The sequence below is a fragment of the Geotrypetes seraphini genome, chromosome 12 (assembly GCF_902459505.1).
Source record: "Geotrypetes seraphini chromosome 12, aGeoSer1.1, whole genome shotgun sequence".
In the NCBI taxonomy this organism is placed as follows: Eukaryota; Metazoa; Chordata; class Amphibia; order Gymnophiona; family Dermophiidae; genus Geotrypetes; species Geotrypetes seraphini.
The window spans coordinates 60084542-60106923 of NC_047095.1; the positions used below are offsets into that span (position 1 = coordinate 60084542).

Sequence of the window (22382 nt, forward strand, 5' to 3'; positions counted from 1 at the left end):
CCACTAGTCCCTTGCCGCCGCCACCCTCTTCCCTTCCCTTCCCTTCTCATGGTCGACAAACCTCTTGGCTCCAGTAGCGGCCGCAGCACTGTAAACACGCTGCTTCGCGGACTCTACTGCCCCGATTTGCTCTTCCGTGTCCCTGATGACGTCATCAGAGACACGGAAGAGCAAATCAAGGCAGTAGAGGCCGCGAAGCAGCGTGTTTACAGTGCTGCGGCCGCTACTGGAGCCAAGAGGTTTGTCGACCGTGGGAAGGGAAGGGAAGAGGGTGGCGGCGGCAAGGGACTAAGGTAGCCGGCCAGACCGCGAGAAGAGAAAATCGGGTGGGAGGCTCAACAGGGATTGGGGGGAGGGGCGAAGACGATCTGCACCCTTGCTTTCTCCCTAGCTCCCAGTGCCCTACCGGTCTGTACACCGCGATCTGGAGAGCAGGGAGTCCAAGGCTGGCGGCTGGAAAGCAATGCGAAGCAGTACTGGGAAGCTGTAAGGCTGGGGACTCGCGCATGCGCACTCCTGCAAAGCCACGGACATACATCTCAGGGATTTCAGATCACGCAGGTCTGAGTGCGCATGCGCGTCTAGCGTTTTATTATATTAGATGGTTGATGGAATGATTTACAGAAAAAAAAGTTATATGTATTTCTTTTAGGTGAATAGTTAAAGCCTAAGTAGTCAAGATCTTTGATCTTTTTTGTTTGCCAATAGGAATTTTTGCTTTATATATTTGTAACCTTCCTCACCCCTTGATATGGGCTAAACTTCACAATGTTTTTCCTTTTTATTTTATTTTTCTTATTTTTATTACAATGTTAGTATATTCTTTCCATTTTTTCCTTATGTTTCATTTTATGGGAAATGTAAATTTCAAAAACTCAAATTAAAAAAAGGGCTCCTTTTACTAAGGTAGGTTAGCGGTTTTAGCGTGCGCTTAGTGCTAAATGCTAATGCCTCCATAGAGCTTGCGTTAGTATTTTTCGTTTAACGCATGGTTAGCGGACGCTAATCTTTAGCATGCGCTAAAAACACTAGCGCACCTTAGTAAAAGGAGCCCTTAATGTTTTATTTATTTTGTTGGCACAGGGGAAAAAATGAGCAACATCTATAATTTTTAAATCCAAGTGTAGTTAGAACTTTGATTAAAAATAAATAGTAGTAATTGTTTGTTTAAAATCTGTAAGTGTTCTGGCTGGTTGAAAGTTTGCATAGAAAAATGAAGGCAAATAAAGACTATCGGCCTCTTTTACAAAGCCGCACAGCAACAGCCCCAAAGCCCTTTAAATCTCTAAAAGAGGCCATATATGGCATATCTAGTTTTCCCCAAGTATACCAACCACTACACCTTCCTCTAAAAGGAGGGTATGCCTGCAGGAAATTGTGCATGACATTTTTCAGGTGACCTGGAGACAGTTAAAGGCCATTTGATTGGTTGATAGCTCAAGCAGTAAGTTCAAAGAGGAATTTTAGCTGAGATGAGTGAAATTTCTGTTTCCCCACTTTTTTTTGCAAAAGCAAAATGTATGTGTGGGTACTCAGAAATACTGATTCCAAAATAAAACATTCTCCCTGGATAGGAAGGGTGAGTTGTGAAAATATTTTTGTAGAACATTTTGCTTTAGTAAACTTGCCAAAGTTTAGAGAGAAAGGTGAGTAAAACTGATCTGAACACTTACCAGTGAGCTATAAATATATAATCTTCACGTACTAAAATCTGATTAAATAAGAGCATAAGACTAACCTTACTAGGTCAGACCAATGGTCCATCAAGCCCAGTAGCCCGTTCTCATGGTGGCCAATCCAGGTCACTAGTACCTGGCCATAACACAAGGAGTAGTAATATTCCATGCTACAGATCCAGGGCAAGCAGTGGCTTCCCCCATGTCTTTTTCAATAACAGACTATGGACTTTCCCTCCAGGAACTTGTCCAAACCTTTCTTAAAACCAGCTATGTTATCCACTCTTACCACATCCTCTGGCAACGCATTCCAGAGCTTAACTATTCTCTGAGTGAAAAAAATTTCCTCCTCTTGGTTTTAAAAGTATTTCCCTATAACTTCATCAAGTGTCCCCTAGTGTTTGTAATTTTTGACGGAGTGAAAAATCGATCCACTTGTACCTGTTCTACTCCACTCAAGATTTTGTAAACTTCAATCATATCTCCCCTCAGCCGTCTCTTTTCCAAGCTGAAGAGCCCTAACCGTTTTAGTCTTTCCTCATACGAGAAGAGTTATATCCCTTCTATCATCTTGGTCGCTCTTCTTTTAACCTTTTCTAGCACCTCTATATCTTTCTTGAGATAAGGAGACCAGAATTGAATGCAATACTTCAGATGAGGTTGCACCATGGAGCGATACAGGGGCATTATAACATTCTTAGTCTTGTTAACCATCCCCTATAATCTGTATAAGATGGAAAGAATGTTAGCGTTGCAGAAAGGAAATTTTATTAAATTTCAGGAGGTTTGGAGACCATTAATAAGAGTATTGTAATGAATGAATAATCATTTTTCCCCAGCTGATAAAATTGTACAGGGGTGGGGGGGGGATGAAGTTTAATTATAGATTGTTGGGTTGGATTAATAAAGAACAATATATATATGTAATCACATATGTAAGAATAGGGTTGGGAGGAAGGGATTTATTTTTATTTTTAATTATGAAATTACTAAGAATAGATACTCAAGTGATATTGTATAAGTTTCACCGTTAATATATGTTGTACTTGTTGTTAGATTAAAAAAATGAATAAAGAATTTTAAAAAAACCCAACCATCCCTTTTTTAATAATTCCTAGCATCCTGTTTGCTTTTTTGACAGCCGTCGCACATTGGGCAAAGGGTTTCAGTGTATTGTCTACGATGATACCCAGATCTTTTTTGGGGCGCTAATCCCCAAGTGGACCCTAGCATCCGGTAACTGTGATTCAGGTTATTCTTCCCAATGTACATCACTTTGCATTTGTCCATATTAAATTTCATCTGCCATTTGGATGCCCAGTCTTCCAATTTCCTAAGGTCTGCCTGCAATTTTTCACAATCCGCATTTGTTTTAATAACTTTGAACAGTTTAGGGTTTTCTGCAAATCTAATCACCTCACTCGTTGTTCCAATTTCCAGATCATTTATAAATAAGTTAAATAGCACCGGTCCCAGTACAGACCCCTGCGGCACACCACTCTTTACTCTTCTCCATTGAGAAAAATGACCATTTAACCCTACCCTCTGTTTTCTGTTTGATAACCAATTCCTAACCCACAACTGAACTTTGCCACCTATCCCGTGGCTCTTTAATTTTCTCAGGAGCCTCTAATGAGGAACTTTATCAAAAGCTTTCTGAAAATCTAGATACACTACATCAACTGGCTCACTTTTATCCACATGTTTATTCACACCTTCAAAGAAGTCAAGCAAATTGGTGAGGCAAGATCTCCCTCGGCTGAACCCATGATGACTGCATCTCATTAAATCATGTTTGTCTACGTGTTCCAGACAGAAGTAAATGTTTATCCTTTTTATTTCTCTAAAGTAGAAACATTTTTAAATAAAATTGCATTGCCTCTGAAGAATATAACATCTTATATTAGTTGATGATTACATTATTAATTTTCATTAAGAAATGGCTTAAACCACCATCCCTCATCCAGGTCTCAGTGATCATAATAACGGCCTGATACACAGCTTTCACTAAGAGTGAGCCTGGCTTGTCTCTGTGTTCATAGCATCATTGTCTAGTTTTCTTTTGTGCATTTTCAATTTAACCTGCCTGAAAGAAAGACCTGTAAGCTCTCTCTCACCTACATCAGCTTGTGCAGCACATGAAAAGATCTACTAGTTTTTAGCTGAGTTTCTCGCTCCTTAATGTGGTTAATGGATAGCAGATCTGCATCTTTTCATGTTATATCCAAGTACGCCCAACCAAGTGGTCTGTTAGAGCCCATAATGTTGAAGCCATGGTGATATCAATTGTCTATATAAGGTTCATTTCCATTGAGATTTTCAAAACTGTTTGGGAGCTCAGTCTATATGTTCATGTTTGATATGGTGCTATTAGATGTATGCAGTTCTAAACAGTGTAGATAAATATTCAGAAAGAATATGGCCTTGCTTCTAAGAGCTGTAACTGAAGCAATGAGAGATGATGACTTGCCCAGGATAACAAGGGTTGTCAGTGGCAGATGCGGGAATTGAATCCTGGCAGGAACTCTGTTCTACACAGTCTGTCTGAGTAGAAACCCTTTCCCCCGGACTTTTTATGATTTTTGGGTTGTTTTCCCTGATTAATGCATACAGACGCAGTTGTTTTTTCCTTTCATCTTTAGATATAGTAAAGAGACTTTTCCCAATAAAAATTTCTTGGCTGTTGACTGTTCCAATTTTTGATGACCTATGATTCTGAACTACTTGTTTTTATAGAATGCAAATTTACTTACCTGTTACAGATATTAGAAGACAGCAGTTTACTACCCACAGAGAATCTACTTTTCTATTTATAGTTGTTCCCTCATCTCAGTCATAGTTAATATATGGAACAAAGGGGAGTTTCAGTGCAGGAACTAACACATTGACAGTGAGAGACTTTTGCATATTCCAGGAAATCCATTTCTGCATTTAATGTGCTCAGATACCCAGGTTTTTGACTGAACTGTTTTCATTAGACACTTTGTTATAAGGAAGCAATTGCTTTCTCTGTCAACAAGCAAGAGTGAGTCAAGCACACCCAATTTTGAAGGTGATGTCATCCAGTAATGCTGGACAGAAGAGTTCTTCCAGTGCTCAGACCTAGTGCAATGACCTTGTGCAATGGTCTCTTTCTAGTTTCCTTAGATTTGCTTTCTCTACTTGGTCAAACCTGATTCAAGTAGTTTTTCATCTGCATGTACTTATTGTTAGTTGTTTCCTCCTAAAAAAAAAAAGAAAACAATTATTTTTCCTCCTTGCTCATAAATGATACAGATGAAATTAGAGTTAAGAAGATAAATCTAGTCCCAAATGGCAGATAAAATGGAATGTGGACAAAAGCGATACATATTGGGAAGAATAATCCAAATCATAATTACCACATTAGGGGTCAGCATCCAAGAAAAAGATCTAGGTGTTATCGTAGACCATACACTGAAACTTTCCACCCAGTGTGTGGCAGTGGCCAAAAACGCTAACAGAATGTTTGGAATTAGAAAAGGAATGGTAAATAAGACTAACCCCCTCTTCTACTAAACCGCATGAGCAGTTTTTAGCGCAGAGAGCCCTGCTGAATGGCCCATGCTGCTACTGACTTTCATAGGAACTCAATGAGCGTCGGGAGCAGCAAGGGCCATTCAGCCCGGCTCTCTGCGCTAAAAACCACTAGCATGGTTTCGTAGAAGAGGGGGGTGAGAATATTATGATGCCTCTATCGCTCCATGGTGCGACTTCACCATCAGTATTATGTTCAATTCTGGTCACCGTATCTCAAAAAAAGATATAGCAGAATTAGAAAATGTTCAAAGAAGAGCGACCAAAATGATAAAGGGGATGGAACTCGTCTTGTATGTGGAAAGACTAAAGAGGTTAGGGCTCTTCAGCCTGGAAAAGAGACTGCTGAGGGGAGATATGATTGAAATCTACAAAATCCTGAGTGGTGTAGAATGGGTACAAGTGAATCAAATTTTTACTCCCATCAAAAATTGCAAAGACTAGGGGCACTCAAAGAAGTTAAAGGGACAGGAAAATATTTTTAAAACTAATATGAGGAAATATTTTTTTTACTTAAGAATAGTTAAGTTCTGGAACTTGTTGCCAGAGAATGTGGTATCGGCATTTAATGTAGATGACCATGGGGAGGTAACCTACTTGTTTGGAATGACACACCTATCTACTGGAAAATATATTAGCAAGGTAAGAACCTGGAAGTGGAGATGAAAGCATCCGAGGAAAAGGAAGGACCAAAGCTTGAAATCCCCCAAAAATTGTTGGAAAAGTTGATAGGCTGGTCGCATAGTCAGGAAAGCAAAGATACAAATGGAAGAAAAAAAATAGCTTGTACGGTAAAACAGGAAGACAAAAAACATTTTTTAGATGTATGAGTGATAGGAAGAAATGCAAAAGTGGCATTGCGTGACTCAAAAGCGAAGCAGAGAAATATGTAGAAGCTGATAAATAAAAGGCTGAATTGCTTAATAAATATTTCTGTTCTGTGTTCACGGCTGTAGAGCTAGGAGCGAGACCGCAGAAGACAAACATGAATAGGAATGGAGTAGTGGTAGACCCTGATCGATATTCAGAGGATTGTGTTCGTGAAGAGCTAGCTAAATTAAAAGCAAAGCGATGGGGCCGGATGGTATACATCCAAGGGTGCTGAAGGAACTTAGGGAAGCTCTGGTGGCTCCGCTAACTGATCTTTTCAGTGCTTCTCTAGAGTTGGGAGTGGTACCAAAGGACTGGAGAAGGGCAGATGTGGTCCCTTTTCACAAAAGTGGAAGTAAGGAAGAAGTAGGGAATTACAAGCCAGTAAGTCTGACTTCTGTGATTAGAAAATTAATGGAAACACTTTTAAAACAGTGAATGGTGAAGTTTCTGGAATCCGGTGGATTAAAGAACTGAAGGCAATGTGGATTCACTAGAGGTAGGTCTTTTCAGACAAATCTGATCAATTTCTTTGACTGGGTGGTTTAGAGAATTGGATAGAGGAAGTGCACTAGATATGGTTTATTTAGATTTTAGCAAAGCCTTTGACAGTGTTCCACACAGAGGTCTAATAAATAAACTGAGTGCCCTCAGGATGGGCCCCAAAGTGATGGGCTGGGTCAGAAACTGGTTGAGTGGAAGACGACAGAAGGTAGTAGTCAATGGAGATTGCTATGAGGAAAGGGATGTTACTTGTGGTGTTCCTCAAGGTTCTGTTCTTGGGCCTGTTCTTTTTAACATTTTTATAAACGATATTGCTGAAGGGTTGTCGGGTAAGATCCGCCTCTTTGCGGATGATACCAAAATCTGCAATAAGGTAGACACCCAGGATGGTGTGAACAACATGAAGAAAGACCTGGCAAAGCTTGAAGAATGGTCTGAAATTTGGCAGCTAAAATTTAATGCTAAGAAATGCAAATTCATGCATTTTGAGCTGCAAAACCCAATGGAATGGTACAGTTTAGGGGGTGAAGAACTTATGTGCACTACAAAAGAGCGGGATTTGGGTGTTATTATATGTGATGATCTTAAGGTGGCCAAATGGGTTGAAAAGGTGATGGTGAAAGCTAGAAGAATGCTAGGGTGCATAGGAAGAGGTATGGCCAGTACTAAAAAGGAGGTATTGATGCCTCTGTATAAGATTTTGGTGAGACCTCATTTAGAATATTGTGTACGATTCTGGAGGCCACACCTTCAAAAACATGTAAAAAGGATGGAGTTGGTCCAGAGGAAGGCTACTAAAATGGTGCATGGTCTTGATCATAAGGCATATGAGGTCAGACTTAAAGATCTCAATCTGTATACTTTGGAGGAAAGGCGGGAGAGGGGAGATATGACATTTAAATAGCAACCGTAATCCAAAAAATGTTACTCGCCAGAGATGGGCTATGGTCCCACGATAACCATTTAATGCAAAAAGGTGGAGAAAAAGCCTCAAATTGCATAAATTATCAGCAGTCATAAACGTTTGAAAACTGCATATAGTCTTTTCATTGGCAAAAAAACTCCACCACCACCAAAATGTAATTATCAATTGGACACTACACACCCATCACTATGCACAGGGAAAGAAAACCAAAATGTTTTACCATATGTTTTGCTCCATAAGATGCATTTTTTCCCCCAAAAAGTGGGTGGAAATAAGGGTGCATCTTATAGAGCAAATACCAAACTCTCCTCCCCCCCCTTTTTGTACTCCCGGTCCAGCACTGGCAGGGCAGTCTCTTTGCAACCCACATGAGCTGCTCAGACCGCAGCCACCAACCAGGATACGCTGCAGTTCCTGAAGGAAAGCGCTTCCATCCCGTGAACACCTGTCACAAGAAGCCGCTTCCCCTTCGCCAACCTGCCAGGCCTCCAGCCTTACCCTCACTGACTCACTCTGCAGCATCGGCACCTCTGATTGGCTCTGCCAATGGCAGAACACTGCGTGCCTTGGATCCAAGATGGCTGCCCCAGAGCGCAAGAGCGGGTGTCCTGAGTGATGCGGCGGCAGTGGCCTTCCTGACCCTGGGGTCCAGGCAGGGCCGGCATTAAGGGGGAGAAAAGAGGGCAGCTCCCCCGTGAGCTGGCTAATCCTCCCCCTTTAAGGACCTGCACTTCAGCACGGCTGCCGGTCCACCCCCTCCAAACTTATTCCGGAGCAGAATCAGCAATTGTGCTGAAGTGCAGGAAGGTCCCGCAATGACTGTGACTTCTGGCTCTGCTCAAGAAGAAGTAAGTGATATTGGAGTGGTGGACCGTGGACCGGCAACCGCAGTCATCGCAGGACCTTGCTGTACGGCATTGGTTTTGAGGGAGAGAGAAAGGAGAATAGAAGGGTAGTGGAGAGAGTTAAAGGGGGCAGGGTGGTGGAGGGAGAGAAAAGGGGCAGATGCTGATGGAATTGGTGTGCAGGGAAAGGGGAGAGAGACTTAAGGGGAAGGATACTGGATGAAATTGAGCTGGAGGAAAAGAAAGTGGGCAGATGCTGATGGAAGTGGGAAGGGAGATGAGAGAGTGAAATGCCAGACCATGGGGATGTGGGAGAGGGAAGGAGAGTAGAGAGATGCCAGACCATTGGAGGAGGGAAGGGAAAAAGATGGATGCCAAACCAATGGGGGTGAAGGGAGAGATGAAAGGGGGAAGCATACAGTTTCTGAAAGGGGCAAAGAAGGAGAGAAGATGCCATATAGAAGGGGAAGAAAGAGGGTAGACAGTGGATGAAAGGAAGAGAGTGACAAGAAGATGAGGAAAGCAGAAACCAGAGAAGACAAAGGTAAAAAAAATTTCTATTTATTTTTTTGCTTTAAGGGACATGCATTGCTGTTTCTGTGGTGTTGCATTGTATGCAGAGTCTAGCTTCTTGGTTGTTCAATTTAACCTTTGTCTACATATTTCTCTGCATGTCATGGTGCAAAACCAAATCTGCCTGCCCTGTCCCTGCCTGCCTGCCTGCCTGTCACTAGGCCTACCTGCCCTGTCCCTGCCCGCCCTGTCCTGGCCTACCACTAGAACACCAGAGGGGGAACAGGGTAGAAAGCCTGGCAGGGAGGGGGGGCAGGGTGCAGAACTTGGCAAGGAGTATGGGGTTCGGTGCAGAGCCTGGTTGGGAGAATTTGGTTCAGAATGTTTTTTTCTTGTTTTCCTCCTCTAAAATTAGGGTGTGTTTTATAGTCAGGTGCGTCTTATGGAGCGAAAAATACGGTACTTAGCTTCAAAACATGGTCTAGGAAGTTGCCATCACAGCCGTTGAAAACACACTGGCCCACCTGATTTAAATACCTACGTGATGTAAATGTGCACGAGTCGAGTCTCTTTGAAAGGAAGCTCTGGAATGAGAGGGCATAGGATGATGTTAAGAGGTAAATAGGCTCAGGAGTAATCTAAGGAAATATGTTTTTACAGAAAGGGTGGTAGATGCATGGAACAGCCTCTTGGAAGAGGTGGTGGAGACACTGTGTCTGAATTCATTAAAGTATGGGATAGGTATGTGGGATCTCTTAGAGCAGGGGTGCCCAACGCGTCGATCGCGATCGACAGGTCGCTCGCTCAGGCGACCCCAGTCGATCGCAGAACGGGTTCCCTTCTTCCCTTCTCTTTTTTCCCCTCCTGACTGGCCCGCTCCTGAATTCTGCTGCTGCCTCCGCTGCTCAACATTTAAAAAAAAAAACAAAAAAAGGCTTGGAGAACTTATGCTCCGGGGGCTAATATGTGCTTGTACCGGCTTCCCTCTGAAACCGGAAGTTATGTCCGGGGAGAGGGAGGGGGTAAGAAGGGAAGCCGGCACGCACATGTTAGAGCCCTGTTCGCGGGCTAAAGCGGGAGACAGGTCAGTGAAGCTTGCGATTTGCTCTTCTTGCTGCCAAGTCCTGCCTACTTTCTGTTTCCTCAAAGGCAGGACCCGGCAGCATTTTTCCCAAAATGTCGATCTTGGGCCGATCAGCCTTCCTCTTCCCGACCTCAATTGTGCCGTCGGAGAGAAAGTTCTGGCCAGCGGAACTTCCTCTCCGACGGCAAAATTGACGTCGGGGAGAGGAATGCTGGTGGGCCCGAAGCAAGGAGAGCTTGGCCGGCGGCGGGCAGCTTTGGGGGCCTGTTATCCGATGGCAGCGGCAGAAGCAGTGGCTTGTGGGTGGGCAGGGAGGGAGAAAGAGGGCAGGCAAGGAGACAGAAGGAAAGAAGAGAAACAGAAAAAAAGAATGGGGGCATGAAGAGAGAAAGAAAGAGAGGGCAAGGAGAGAAGAAGAAAACATTGGGGGGGGGAATGAGGTCAGGAAGAGAGAAAAGCATACAGGCTAAAAGAAGGGAAGAAAGATTGGATGCACAGTCAGAAGAAGAAAGTGCAACCAGAGACTCATGAAATCACCAGACAAGGTAGAAAAAATGATTTTATTTTAAATTTAGTGATCAAAATGTGTCTGAATTTATATCTGCTCTCTATATTTTACAATATGGTCCCCTTTTACTAAACCGCAATAGAGGTTTTTAGCGCAGGGAGCCTATGAGCGTCGAGAGCAGCGCTGGGCATTCAGCGCAGCTCCCTGCGCTAAAAACTGCTATCGTGGTTTAGTAAAAAGGGAGGGGGTGGGTATTTGTCTATTTTTGTATGGTTGTTACTGAGGTGACAGTACATAGAGTCATCTCCTTTGACCTCTTTGAAAAAACCCCAGAATAGGAATGATAATTAACAATTGTATGCGTACAGTGTGCGTTGTGTTTTTTTTTTTTAAATTTTATTGTTGGTAGATCATTTTGACTTGATCATTTTAAAAGTAGCTCGCAAGCCCAAAAAGTGTGGGCACCCCTGTCTTAGAGGAAAAGAGAATGGTTACTGCAGATGGGCAGACTGGATGGGCCATTTGGTCTTTATCTGCCGTTATGTTTCTATGAATTCCTATGAGCGTTGGAGCTGTTACCACAGTGTCCAGTGCTAAAAACCACGCTACAGTTTTGTAAAAGGGGAGTTTATTTATTTGAGAAATATATAAGGTAGTAAAATTAGATGAATAAGCTGAAAAGGATATGTTGTATTAAATCTCATAACAAGAATTTGTGTTAATATAGTTTTAAAACTGTAAACTGTTTTGGACTTGAATAAGGATAAAGCGAGTTAAGTGTTAGATTAGATCTTATCTCCTTTCTTCCAAGCTGGGGAGAAAGCATATTTCTTTCTTTCACATACATCAGTCCTTCCTTCACAAGTTCTGGTTTTGACTAGTTGTAGGTACACAGGATGCTTCTGCTGATGCAGAGGAAAAGCCAGTAGTAGTTCTAAATTGATTATTATTGTGAATGTGTTTATATCCTAAGATTTATTTTATTTTCTGTTGAGTTTTTTTTTTTGATGAAATTGCTTTTCACCTCAGTGGCATGTACCTCACTTTGAGCATTTATCTCAGTGTCCCGTAAACATTTTATAGCTCTGGCAAACTAACGGAGCAATTGTTTTCCTGTGGCATACAAAAAAAGGATGCGTGGCCCTATTCTGCCAGCAGCTTCACCCTCATGCCTGCCCTGCACAATATTTGTCTCATCTTCCCTGAGTTCGAGGCTGTGTCTAGAGGGCCTTAGAGCATGTGTGGATGTTGAAGAGATGACATCACACGCATGCATGCTCAGGGAAAACGAGATGAGGTTCGTGTGGGGGTGGAGAGGAGGAGAGGCTCTGGCACTAGCAGTGACAGATTCGTATACACAGCATGTGTTCTTGAATCCCTAGCGGCACACCCAGAATCTCTTTGGAGCACACAGTTTGCAATACACTGGTTTATCTGAACTTAGTTTGTAGAATAGGAAGCAAGGTGCCAGGCCAGGAGTATGCGTATAAAGAGATAGACCCAGAGCCAGTTGTGAACTGTCACTTTACAACAAGGGTTCTCAAACCTCTCTTGGGGGAACACCAGCCAATCAGGTTTCCAGGATATCTAGAATGAATATACATGCGATTGATTTGTATACACTGCCTCCATGGTTTTTCAAATCTAGTACATAAATATTCATTGTGGATATCCTGAAAACCTAAATGGCTGGGGTTCTCCCAAGGCAGATTTGAGAACCATAGCACTAAAAAATATTTTGGAAAATATCTCCCTTCTCTCACATTCACCCACATGCACATAAACACTCCTCATGTTGAACAGTAGAAAACTATTTGGGTTAAGGCAGATGTGTAAAATTCTGGCCCATGGGGTACTAAAATTTGGCCCGCCCAAAAATTCCTACCGTCATTGAGATTTGGCCCGCCATTCCTTCCCTCCCTCCATTAGGTTCAGCACAGCTCCTGCCGCCGGCGTAGCACATTCCCTCAGCCACAGTCCTGTATGTCAGAGGAGGGGCGGGACCGAGGCAGAGGGAATATGCTGCGAAAGGGCTCTGATTTCGACGTGGCTCCTTTTAACATTGGTGGAGCTGCGCTGCACCTGATGAAGGGAGGGAAGGAATAGTGGTTGTGTGCTGTTGGGCCCCTCTTTGGCCTCAGACCCTCTCCTACCTCAGTATCTGCGCGTTGTGGACGCTTCTTCCTGTCTCAGACTCCTGGGGGAAGGTGCCTGTCTTCAACTGCTGGGATGGAGGGAGGCAAGCGAGTTATCAGAAGATAACCAGAGCCTGGGACCCCAACATGATCTGAATATTACCAGACAACAAAAGATAGAAAAAATAAATTGTATTTTCTTTTTTGTGATTACAATATGTCAGGTTTGAAATGTATATCCTGCCAGAACTGGTGTTAGATAGCAGGCGTGAACTAAGACCTAAAAGAGAGGAAAAAAATCTCTTTTTTTATTTATATCACAGAGCCGGTGTAGGGTTGGAGAGGTTGTAACCCTATACTTCTACTAAGACTAAGGGGTCCTTTTATTAAGGTGCACATTTAATGCATGCTAAATCGGTTAGCGTACCTTAATAAAAGGACCCCTAAATATCTTAATAAAAAATTTGGCTCATGACTTAGCCTATGTTTTAGATTTTGGCCCCTTATGTGATTGAATTTGACACCCCTGGGTTAAGGAGTAGCATGGTCATTCTCTCCTGTCTATTCCAGGGGAGGGGAGAGGCGGTAAACACTGGCTTAGGAGTCGAGAAAATAGAAAGTGGTGGATCTTTGCTCGAGATTGTTCACTTAGAAAATACACCTTGATTATTTAGAAACCAGTAAAAAAAAAAAAAAAAAAGTTTTTAATTAGTTTTATATGTGATGGTCTTTCTTTTCTTGCTGCTGATTTACTTGTACATTGGCTGTCGACATCCAATATTTCCATTTCTTTTCACTTTTAGAAAAACAGAATGGTTACATTTTGGAATTGGCCTAGAGAAGTCCTTACCTTTGTACTGTATTATATGAAAATATGCCATGCTAATGTTAACAATTTAGACACCTAAACATTGCTTTTCCTCACTTCAGGATTTACAAGATGAAGTGGAAAAAGAGAGCAATAATCTTCAAAAACTGCAGGCTCAGAAACAGGAGGTGCAAGATATTCTTGATGGCTTGGACAAGCAAAAAGCCAAACTAGAGGAACAACTGAATGATATTCGACAGAAGTGTGCAGAGGAGTCCCAGCTGGTATGTCTATGCAGTTTTATACAAGTATATACTTAATGTGGGCGTTTATAGTCATGGCAATGTGCTCATTGCATATGGCATCAAATTTGACTCATCTGCAAACTATAATAGATGAATTGGAACAGGATTTTTTTATGGTACTGAACCTGTGGCTTGAAAGTCATGCCACTTTTCAAGCCTTTAATTTGGCCTGCTTAGAGAGAGTTTTACATAGGTCTCATAACCTTAATTAAGCTTAAGACGTTATTTGAATTTCTAGTGCAATAGGAACATCAGTCTTGACCAATGGGTTTTAGCCCTTCTTAACTGTGAAGTGTGTAAAGAGCCTCATTTCACCTCCCCTCACTCTGGGCTGTGCTGGAACTCCTTAGTCTTTCTCTCTACATGCAAAGTTGAAGGAGCTTGTCTGTTGTGCTTGGGTTTATTTTTCAATTATTGATCGGATTTTTATCCAATCGTGAGGATTTTTGTGCTGCAGAGGTTCTCGGTTCCTTTGAGACATCTCTGGCTGCAAGGTTAGAGATCTGTAGCCCACAGGCACCCGCTTTGCTGGATTCCTGTGTGGCCGGCCTGCTTTAACAGATCGGAGGCTCAGGGATTGTTCCCTTGGGAGCAAGTTTGCTCCAGGTATGGTCCACAGTGGGTTTGAGTGCAGGCTGTTTGGCTCCTGTGATGGTTTTGATCTTGGATCAAGGCTGGCTGCTTTCCTTCCTCCACAATGTCGTGTGGGCTTCAGTGGAGGTCTGAGGATCCACTCTCACTAGGGGTCTGGATGGCAGTCTGAAGAAACAAGCAATTTGGACGTTTCTAGACTTGTCTGAGGCAGAAGTTTTATGTCTGGTTAGCAGCTTCAAGCACAATTATGGCACAGTGACTAGGACTAGTATAACCTATGGGAAAAAATTTTATTTGGGGGGGTGTCTAAATGTGAATTTTGTGAGTTTCTGAGATTAGGGACAGGTCCCTCCACCTCTAAAAACCCCTTCCTTGTGGGTTTTTTGTTTTTTTAGTTTGTTTTGAGCTTTCATGGGCTATCACAGCAGACATTTTGGATTTCCCAATTTTCTTTTAAAAGCCTCCATCTGCCTCAAAAAACCTCATTTTTACTTAAAACTGGTGGGAAAAGTCTTCTCTGGCAAGGATACTTCAGATTCATGCCAAATTTGTGGCAGATGCCTGTCAGAGGATAGTCCTTCCACAGGCGGCGCTGCATGTGAGTGGGGGGGGAAACTATGGGTTTGCCTCCCCTAAGTCCTCTGAGGTGATGGGAGCCCAGGGTATGCTGGTCCCAGGCCAGAAATACTAGTTGGAAATAGACAAGGAAGAGCTAGTGTTCCCAGCGATGGGGCATCATGGGAGCCTCTACCAGGACCCTCTGGGCAACTTAGCCAGGGTTTTGCTCCTGAATTCATCCATATGAAGCCTTTTTAAGCTACAGAGGCCGGGTTAATCCCTACCATACATTATCTGTCTCAGTTTGTTAGTGTTTCCTCTTTGCGTAATTGCAGTGGTAAAAGGAGGTGGTACAAAGTTGAACATTGAGCCACATTTTCTTCCTGTACCTTCCCATACCCTTCTGTTCATTTGAACCATGCAGTCCTCCAAACAGCCCTATCATTCAATTGAACAGTAGAACCTAGGCTGGAAGAGGAGGAGATTGCGACCCAATGCTCAGCCATTCACCTCCTCTTACTCCTCCAATTTTCATGGAGGAGAGAGGAAAAATACAGGACTAGTGACACTGGTGTCTGTGAAATTTTCTGCACAAACTATACATTGTGCATAATGTCCCCAGGAGTATTTCAGTGATTACCGGTATAAAGTTATTTTGCCAAAATTTGTTAGCAAATGTGGTATAATCTTTTTTCAGAATGTAATGCTTTTTTCACCTTTCAGATCTCTTCACTTAAAGCTGAAGTAACAAGTCAGGAGTTGAAAATCTCCACATATGAAGAAGAACTGACCAAAGCCAAAGAGGAGCTTAATAGGTTGCAGCAGGAAACTACAGAACTGGCGGAATATGTAAAAGAAGGAAAGGAGCAGTTGGCACCTCTTGAACAACATTTACTGGAGTCACAGCAAGAAATAAACTCAGTAAGAGATCTCAAAATTTTTAAAGAGATATTCATTGCCTTTTTTTCTAATTTTCCTTTTAATCTGTTCAGCCATATACAGTAATTCACCATTTTTCCTTTAAAGGGGAGAAATAGCAGAGTGGAAGATATCTATAATTTCATTTAACTTGGTAATATTTTTGGGCGGGAGAGGCGCAAGCACTGCCAAACTATCTTGAAGCCTAAGTGACCCAGTAAAACAAGCCCCAGAATGTCTTTACTGTTAGAAACTGAAATAAGAGTAAACAAAGCTTCCAAATGTGTGTTTTCATGTTTGTACCTGGGTTAAGATTACAGAAATAGAAATAAAAAGGTGTAGTTATAAAATTGAATGTTGATGATGATGATGGTTGTGGAGGCATGGAAGACATTGTTGTAGTTATTGTACAATTAAGGGCTCTTTATGCCGCATGCACTAGCCGCTACCGCCTCCTTTTAAGCAGGCAGTATTTTTTCGGCTAGCATGCCCTAATCCTGTGTGTGCGCTAAAAACACTAGCGCATCTTTGTAAAAGGAGCCCTAAGTCTTCCAGATTTAGAGAGACTTGTTTCAGTCTCTCCAAGTCTTCATCATTAGATACTATTCCTGGTAAGGGTATCTCTTCCACATATTCCTTGTCTTCACTGAGGAATATGTGGAAAAGATACCCTTACCAGGAATAGTGTCTAATGATTAACACTTGGAGAGACTGACACAAATCTCTGTAAATCTGGAAGACTTAATAGTGCAATCTGACAAACTAAATTAATTAATTAACTAAGAAGATGGCGGCCAGTTAAGTCACCTGCTGTGCCATCTCCCTTCCTTGTTTCTATTTGACTGATTTTTTTTCTAAATTCCTCCTACATCTTTACTTTATTTTTCATCATCTTTTAATTTGTCCATCGTTTTTGATCTAATTTGAATTTTTGGCCCTTTAGTTCATTTATTTTATTCATCTAATTCTCTTCATATCGGGCAAACAGCTTTAACGGCCTCGACAGCAGTAAACATTCTTCTCACCTTTGAAGTAGAGTAGGGAGTTTGCCAAGGTGATAAGGAGATGGAGGTTTGCCCGCCGAGACGAAAGCAATGCTTCAGATCAGAGGGGTTGGCCTGTGAGGACGTGCTGCGGGGACGCAGCCTTCCTATGTTGCTGCAGTGATCAGGGAGAATGATCGGCCGTCGACTGTGGCTGATGCGCTGAGGACAGGGGTTAAGCGGATATCTGACCTGCTGCCTGCCTCCGGGATATTCTTCCTTCTTGTCGGATTTTTACTTTGGAGATCCGCTGCTTCTGTTGATCGGGTGGGCGTCTGCTGGCAGAAGAGTCTCGGTCGTGCCATCTGGAGTGCGCCTGCCCCTGTCGTCAGAAGCCAGTGACGGTCTGTGTGGCTGGACATCGGGGGACCTCCTGTGATCTGTTTGGTCCTCCAGCTCTCCTTGGCATGATATCTTCAGCTGTTGGGACCCTTCTGCCTCGCCTTCGATGGAGCCGATGTTTACTCCGGTTGTCCACTGCCTTTGACTGCTTTTCTACTTACAATCTTCAGCTGTTGGCTCCCTCCTGCAATGAGGATCCTGAGATCTTCTTTGGCCAATGATGGATTAACTCGGCCATTGTATCCTGCTGTTGCCTTACACTGGATTGAATCTAATTGGACCTTATTTCATTTTTTTTTTTTATAATTTTATTTTCATTTCTCTATTTTTAAAGTAATTTTTGTTTTCACCCGTAATGAATACTTGTTAGGATGTATATCTTGTACCTATCTCTCTCTCTTCCTTTCCTATTTAAATATGTTCCATGGAGTTCCTTTCTTTATTCAGTTGTTACACTGTAAACCGCTTAGGTCAGTAAAATGCAGGAGCGGTATATCAAATTCTTAATAAACATAAAGGGTAACAAATCACCTGGACTGGATGAAGTACATCACAGTGCACTGTTAGAATTAAAATAAAATTGGGATCAGTAGCATAGAATGTCGCTACTATTTGGGTTTCTGTCAAGTACTTGTGACCTGGATTGGCCAGTGTTGAAAGCAGGATACTGGGCTAGATGGATCACTGGTCTGACCCAGAATGGCTATTCTTCTGTTCTTATGTTAATGGGACATAGGGGAAGGCAGTGGGATCTTACCAGGTACTTGTGACCTGGATTGGCCACTGCTGGAAACAGGATACTGGGCTTGATTGACCTTCGGACTGTCCCAGTATGGCAATTCTTGTGTTCTAAATCAGCTGCCAACAGAATCATAATTTTAAAATTCAGTGAAGTGATTGATTTTCAGCGTGTAAAGTAGGTATCCTTATTGCCGCTCCAAACCAGTGGTTCTCATCCCAGTTCTTGGGACACCTAGCCAGTCAGATTTTCAGGATACCTGCAATGAATATACATGAGAGAGATTTTCATGTAGTGGAAATAGTATATGCAAATTTATCTCATACATATTTTCAGGTATCCTAAAACTCTAAAGCTAGCAAGGTGTGTCCAAGAACTGAGTTGAGAATCCCCACTGCAGACCATTCCAGACATGTGAGCACATGCTGTTCTGCCAGCAGGTGGAGCCTGAGAACTACTGAATTATGACATCACTGTCACATAGCATTCTGTGCTGCCTGGATCCAGCCAGTATGTTCTCTCCTTCCAAGTTAGATATCCCCTGCTGTTTGGCTGGCCAGGTAGGTCAATTTAAAAAATAAAAACCTGGAAAGAAAAAATTATCAAGGTAGAGAAGAAGTAAACTCATAGCGTTCTTGGAGGAAGGCACACTTCTGTTAGCAACTGTATGGAACATAGACACAGCTTGTAAAGAAACTCCAGAAAGTCTTGTAGTAAATCAGAATACCTTTTTTTTTCTTTTTGGCCAGAAAGGGTGTCCAAATTGCATAAGAATGGCAAAGTAGGTACACAGAGTTAAGTATATTCATTTGTTATGCAGATAATTCAAACATTTCTTAGTCCCTCCTGCCTGCCTGCTCATTAGAGCAATTGCAGTTCACAACCTATCAACTGCTTCCTGTGTTACTTCCATTTTCCCTGCCCCTGTTTACTTCTCCCGTTACTCTTATTCTTCAGACCTCCAACCCTATTTACAATTACCCATACAATTACTCCTCTCCTCATATGCTCACCCCTCGTGCTACATCCTTAAACTGGTCACTTGAACAAAGGCCCAAATTCACTAAGCAAACCGATCAGTTTGCGACCCCTTAGCAACCCCGTCCTGATTCACTTACCTGTCTTCCAACCATCCTCCGATCCGTGCATGCAAATGAGGGCAATGGCATGCAAAGTAGGCAGGGACGCGATTCACTAAACAAAACTCTGCAGTGTGTCAAACTTTGAAGTCTTTTTTGTGCCTTCCTGATATTTTTATTATGCTTTTCTTCATATTTCTTCATTTTTGTCATTTTCCAGTATTTTTGGCCTACGGGCCACTTTGAGGCCCTTTTCAACCCAGAGAGCATCAACATTTTTCAGTGTTATATGATAGTATTTCATGTTGTTCTTTTTATGCACTTGATGTAAGTTTGAAAAAGAATAAAGAAATTAAAAAAAAAACAAAACATTTTTCAGTATACAGTACTTTTTACTCAAGCTCCCCGGGCCATTGAGCCTTTTGACTTCACATTGATCATTTATCCCTCCATTTCAAAGAAGGTGCTGAGCAGCTTTAAGAAATGTACTCGATGTAATTGGACTATTTCAGGCTCTGACCCCCCACAATTGGTGTGTTCAGTGTCTTAAGTCCTGATCATCAGGACATTTGTTTAGAACTCTGCATATGTAAAAGAGATAACTCAAAATCTGACAAATTCAGTGTGATAAACTTTTTAGTTTGGCATCGACACCAAGCATGATGAGAGATTCGGGGCCCAACGTTTAACTGGTATCAACACTGCATGCACCGATGCTGCATAGAGCCTTGAATATTGGTCTCTCTTCAGAGACAAAACTCAACATTGTCTTTATCCATGCTTCAAGCATCAGGGGACACTTCAAGTAAGAATTTTAGGAAGCATAAACATTCCTCCCCTTCTCAGTTTGGCATGATGTCCTCCCAGACATCCACCCCCCTTGATGCTTAGTAAGCGATGCACCAGGGATCGCTCTACTTCACTGCAGATCATGTTTTCTCCTAGATGTGCCCAGACAACCAGCACTGCAGACTAGTGCTGCCCGATTCAGGAAAAAAAATTTTTGATTCGATTCAGGCTATTGAATTGGTTTTCCGATTCGATTCGATTTTCCTGCCTAATTGGGTGTTTTTTTCAAACATCTTGGTGGGTTTACTTTATAGCTTCTTCACCCCCTTTGGCTTTTCCTAACCACACTGGGGCTGTGGTGTAAACAAAATAAAGAAACAAAAAGAACTTTTCCTCTCTCTGTTAAATCCTAGCTCACGTTTGCGGTCTAACACCAGCTCTGGCAGGATACACTTTTCAAATGTTGACATATTGTAATCACCTTTTGTTGTCTGGTCAATATTCAAATCTTGTTGGTCCCAGGCTCTGGTTGTCTTCTGATAACTTGCTTGCCAGGGTCTCCTTATTTCTTCTTTCTCCATGCTAACCATCCATCTGCCATCTCTGTCCTCCCCTTCCGTTTCCCTTCCCTCCCCCAGATGTCTGGCATCTTTCCTTTTTTTCATCTCCATCCACATATTCACCTTTTCTCAACTACCCTTTCATCCAGCATTTCTCCCTTCTTCCCCACCACCCCAGGGTCTACCATCTCTCCTTTTCTCTTCCCAACTAACCTCCTATCTAGTATCTCTATCCCTCCCTCCACACCATCCCTTACGTCCAACTTCTCTCCCTTTCTGTTCCTTTCCTCCCTAAATCCCATTGTCCATCATCTCTCTCCCTCTCTATTTTTAGACCCATTATTTCTTCCCCCCCCAAGTCCGGTATATGCATGTCTCTTTAAACCCCCTTTCCCTCCCTCCCTCTGTGTACTTCTACACCAGGGGCCCCCTCCCCTGAAGGTCTGTCCCCCCTGAAGGCCTATGCCACCATCCCTGAAGGTCTGTTTCCCCCTTAAAGGCCTGTCTCCCCCCCACTTGAAGGCTTGTCCCCCCTCTTAAAGACCTGCATCCCACCCCTGAAGTCCTTCCTGCTTGTCCCCCCCCCAAAGGCCTGCCTGCCTGTCCCCCCTGAAGGCCTGTCCCACCCCCCACCCCGAAGGACTGCTCACACACACCCCAGAAGGCCTGCGTGTTCCCCCTAGCCTCCCACTGGTGTCCGGCTTCTCCCCTGGCCTCCCCATACCGTTTACCTTTGAGGAGCAGCCTGCAGACAAGATCACGGTGCTGCGATCTTTGCATTGCTTCGGAGCTGTTTCCTCTGCCACGGTCCCACCCCTCCTCTGATGTCAGAGGCAGGATCGTGGCGGAGGAAACAGCTCTGAAACAGTGCAAAGATCGCTAGCATCGCGATCTTGTCTGCAGGCTGCTCCTCAAAGGTAAACGGTGCAGGGAGGCCAGGGGGAAAGTGGAAGGCCGGGGGGGGGAGAAGCCAGACGGGAAGCCGGACAGAAGCACTTCCCGACTGACCCTCGTCCTCTAAAGCAGGTGCAGCAGTGGCCAGCCAGCAAGAGCAGCGCTGCCGCTCCTGCTTTAGGGGGGGAGGGTCAGCCAAATCGGGAAGCCGATTTTTGTTTTGTTTTAAATCGATTCGAATCGATTTACCCAAAGTGAATCGGTGAACCAATTCGAATCGTGAATCAGGCAGCACTACAACAGACTACTTCCATTCCGATGTCTCTTCTGGTGCACATGCCAACTTTTCATGAGGAGATCTGAGCTATGCTCAAACAAGAGTTTTCAAGGCTACTGCAGATTCAGTCTTCACAAGCTTTAAAGGCTTCCATGCATGCTTCAGCCCAGCCTGAAGATATGTCAAGAAGATGTTGATCGAGGATGAGGTCACACACCTCTGCTCAACTTTAAGCGACCGGGTCGGCACGGACCCATTCCACGCAGCCGCCATCATTAGCAGAGGACTTATCTCCTGGGTCAGAACATTGACTCCTGCCTCGATGCTCCTCTCGAAGTAAATCTCCTGTTTCATCTAGGTTAGAGAGTATTTTGAGGAGTCTGCCTTAGATATCGCCAACCACTCTGATGAGGATCTCTTAGACTTGTAAGTAAAAGAATCCTGTGGCATACCTTCTGATTCTTTATTTATTTATTCAATTTTATATACCGTTCTCCCAGAAGAGCTCAGAATGGTTTACATGAGTTTATTCAGGTACTTGAGCATTTTCCCTGTCTGTCCCGGTGGGCTCACAAACTATCTAATGTACCTGGGGCAATGGGGGGATTAAGTGACTTGCCCAGGGTCACAAGGATTAGCATGGGTTTGAACCCACAACCCCAGGATGCTGAGGCTGTAGCTTTAACCACTGCGCCACACACTCCCCCAGCTCCCTCCTCCTCACAGCTACAGTGTACACAAAGCCACTGCTAGTTACTGGTACTTTTTCCTTGTAGTTGGACTGTCTCAGTCAACATGGTAAATTGATATCACCTATCAATAGCATCCTTTCGTCACAATACTGTGGATGTCTTCAATTCG

The 22382-nt window shown here is 43.2% G+C and overlaps 1 protein-coding gene across 3 annotated transcripts in view; it reads left to right on the forward strand.

Annotated features, from left to right (window-relative positions):
- The window catches only part of EPS15 (epidermal growth factor receptor pathway substrate 15), a 312116-nt gene that overhangs the window by 186234 nt on the left and 103500 nt on the right, over positions 1-22382 (forward strand). For all 3 annotated transcript variants that reach the window (XM_033915879.1, XM_033915877.1, XM_033915878.1), the window contains exons 14-15: positions 13546-13707; positions 15604-15801. In XM_033915879.1, the coding sequence (XP_033771770.1) occupies positions 13546-13707; positions 15604-15801 (360 nt within the window). The remainder of the gene's footprint in view (positions 1-13545; positions 13708-15603; positions 15802-22382) is intronic.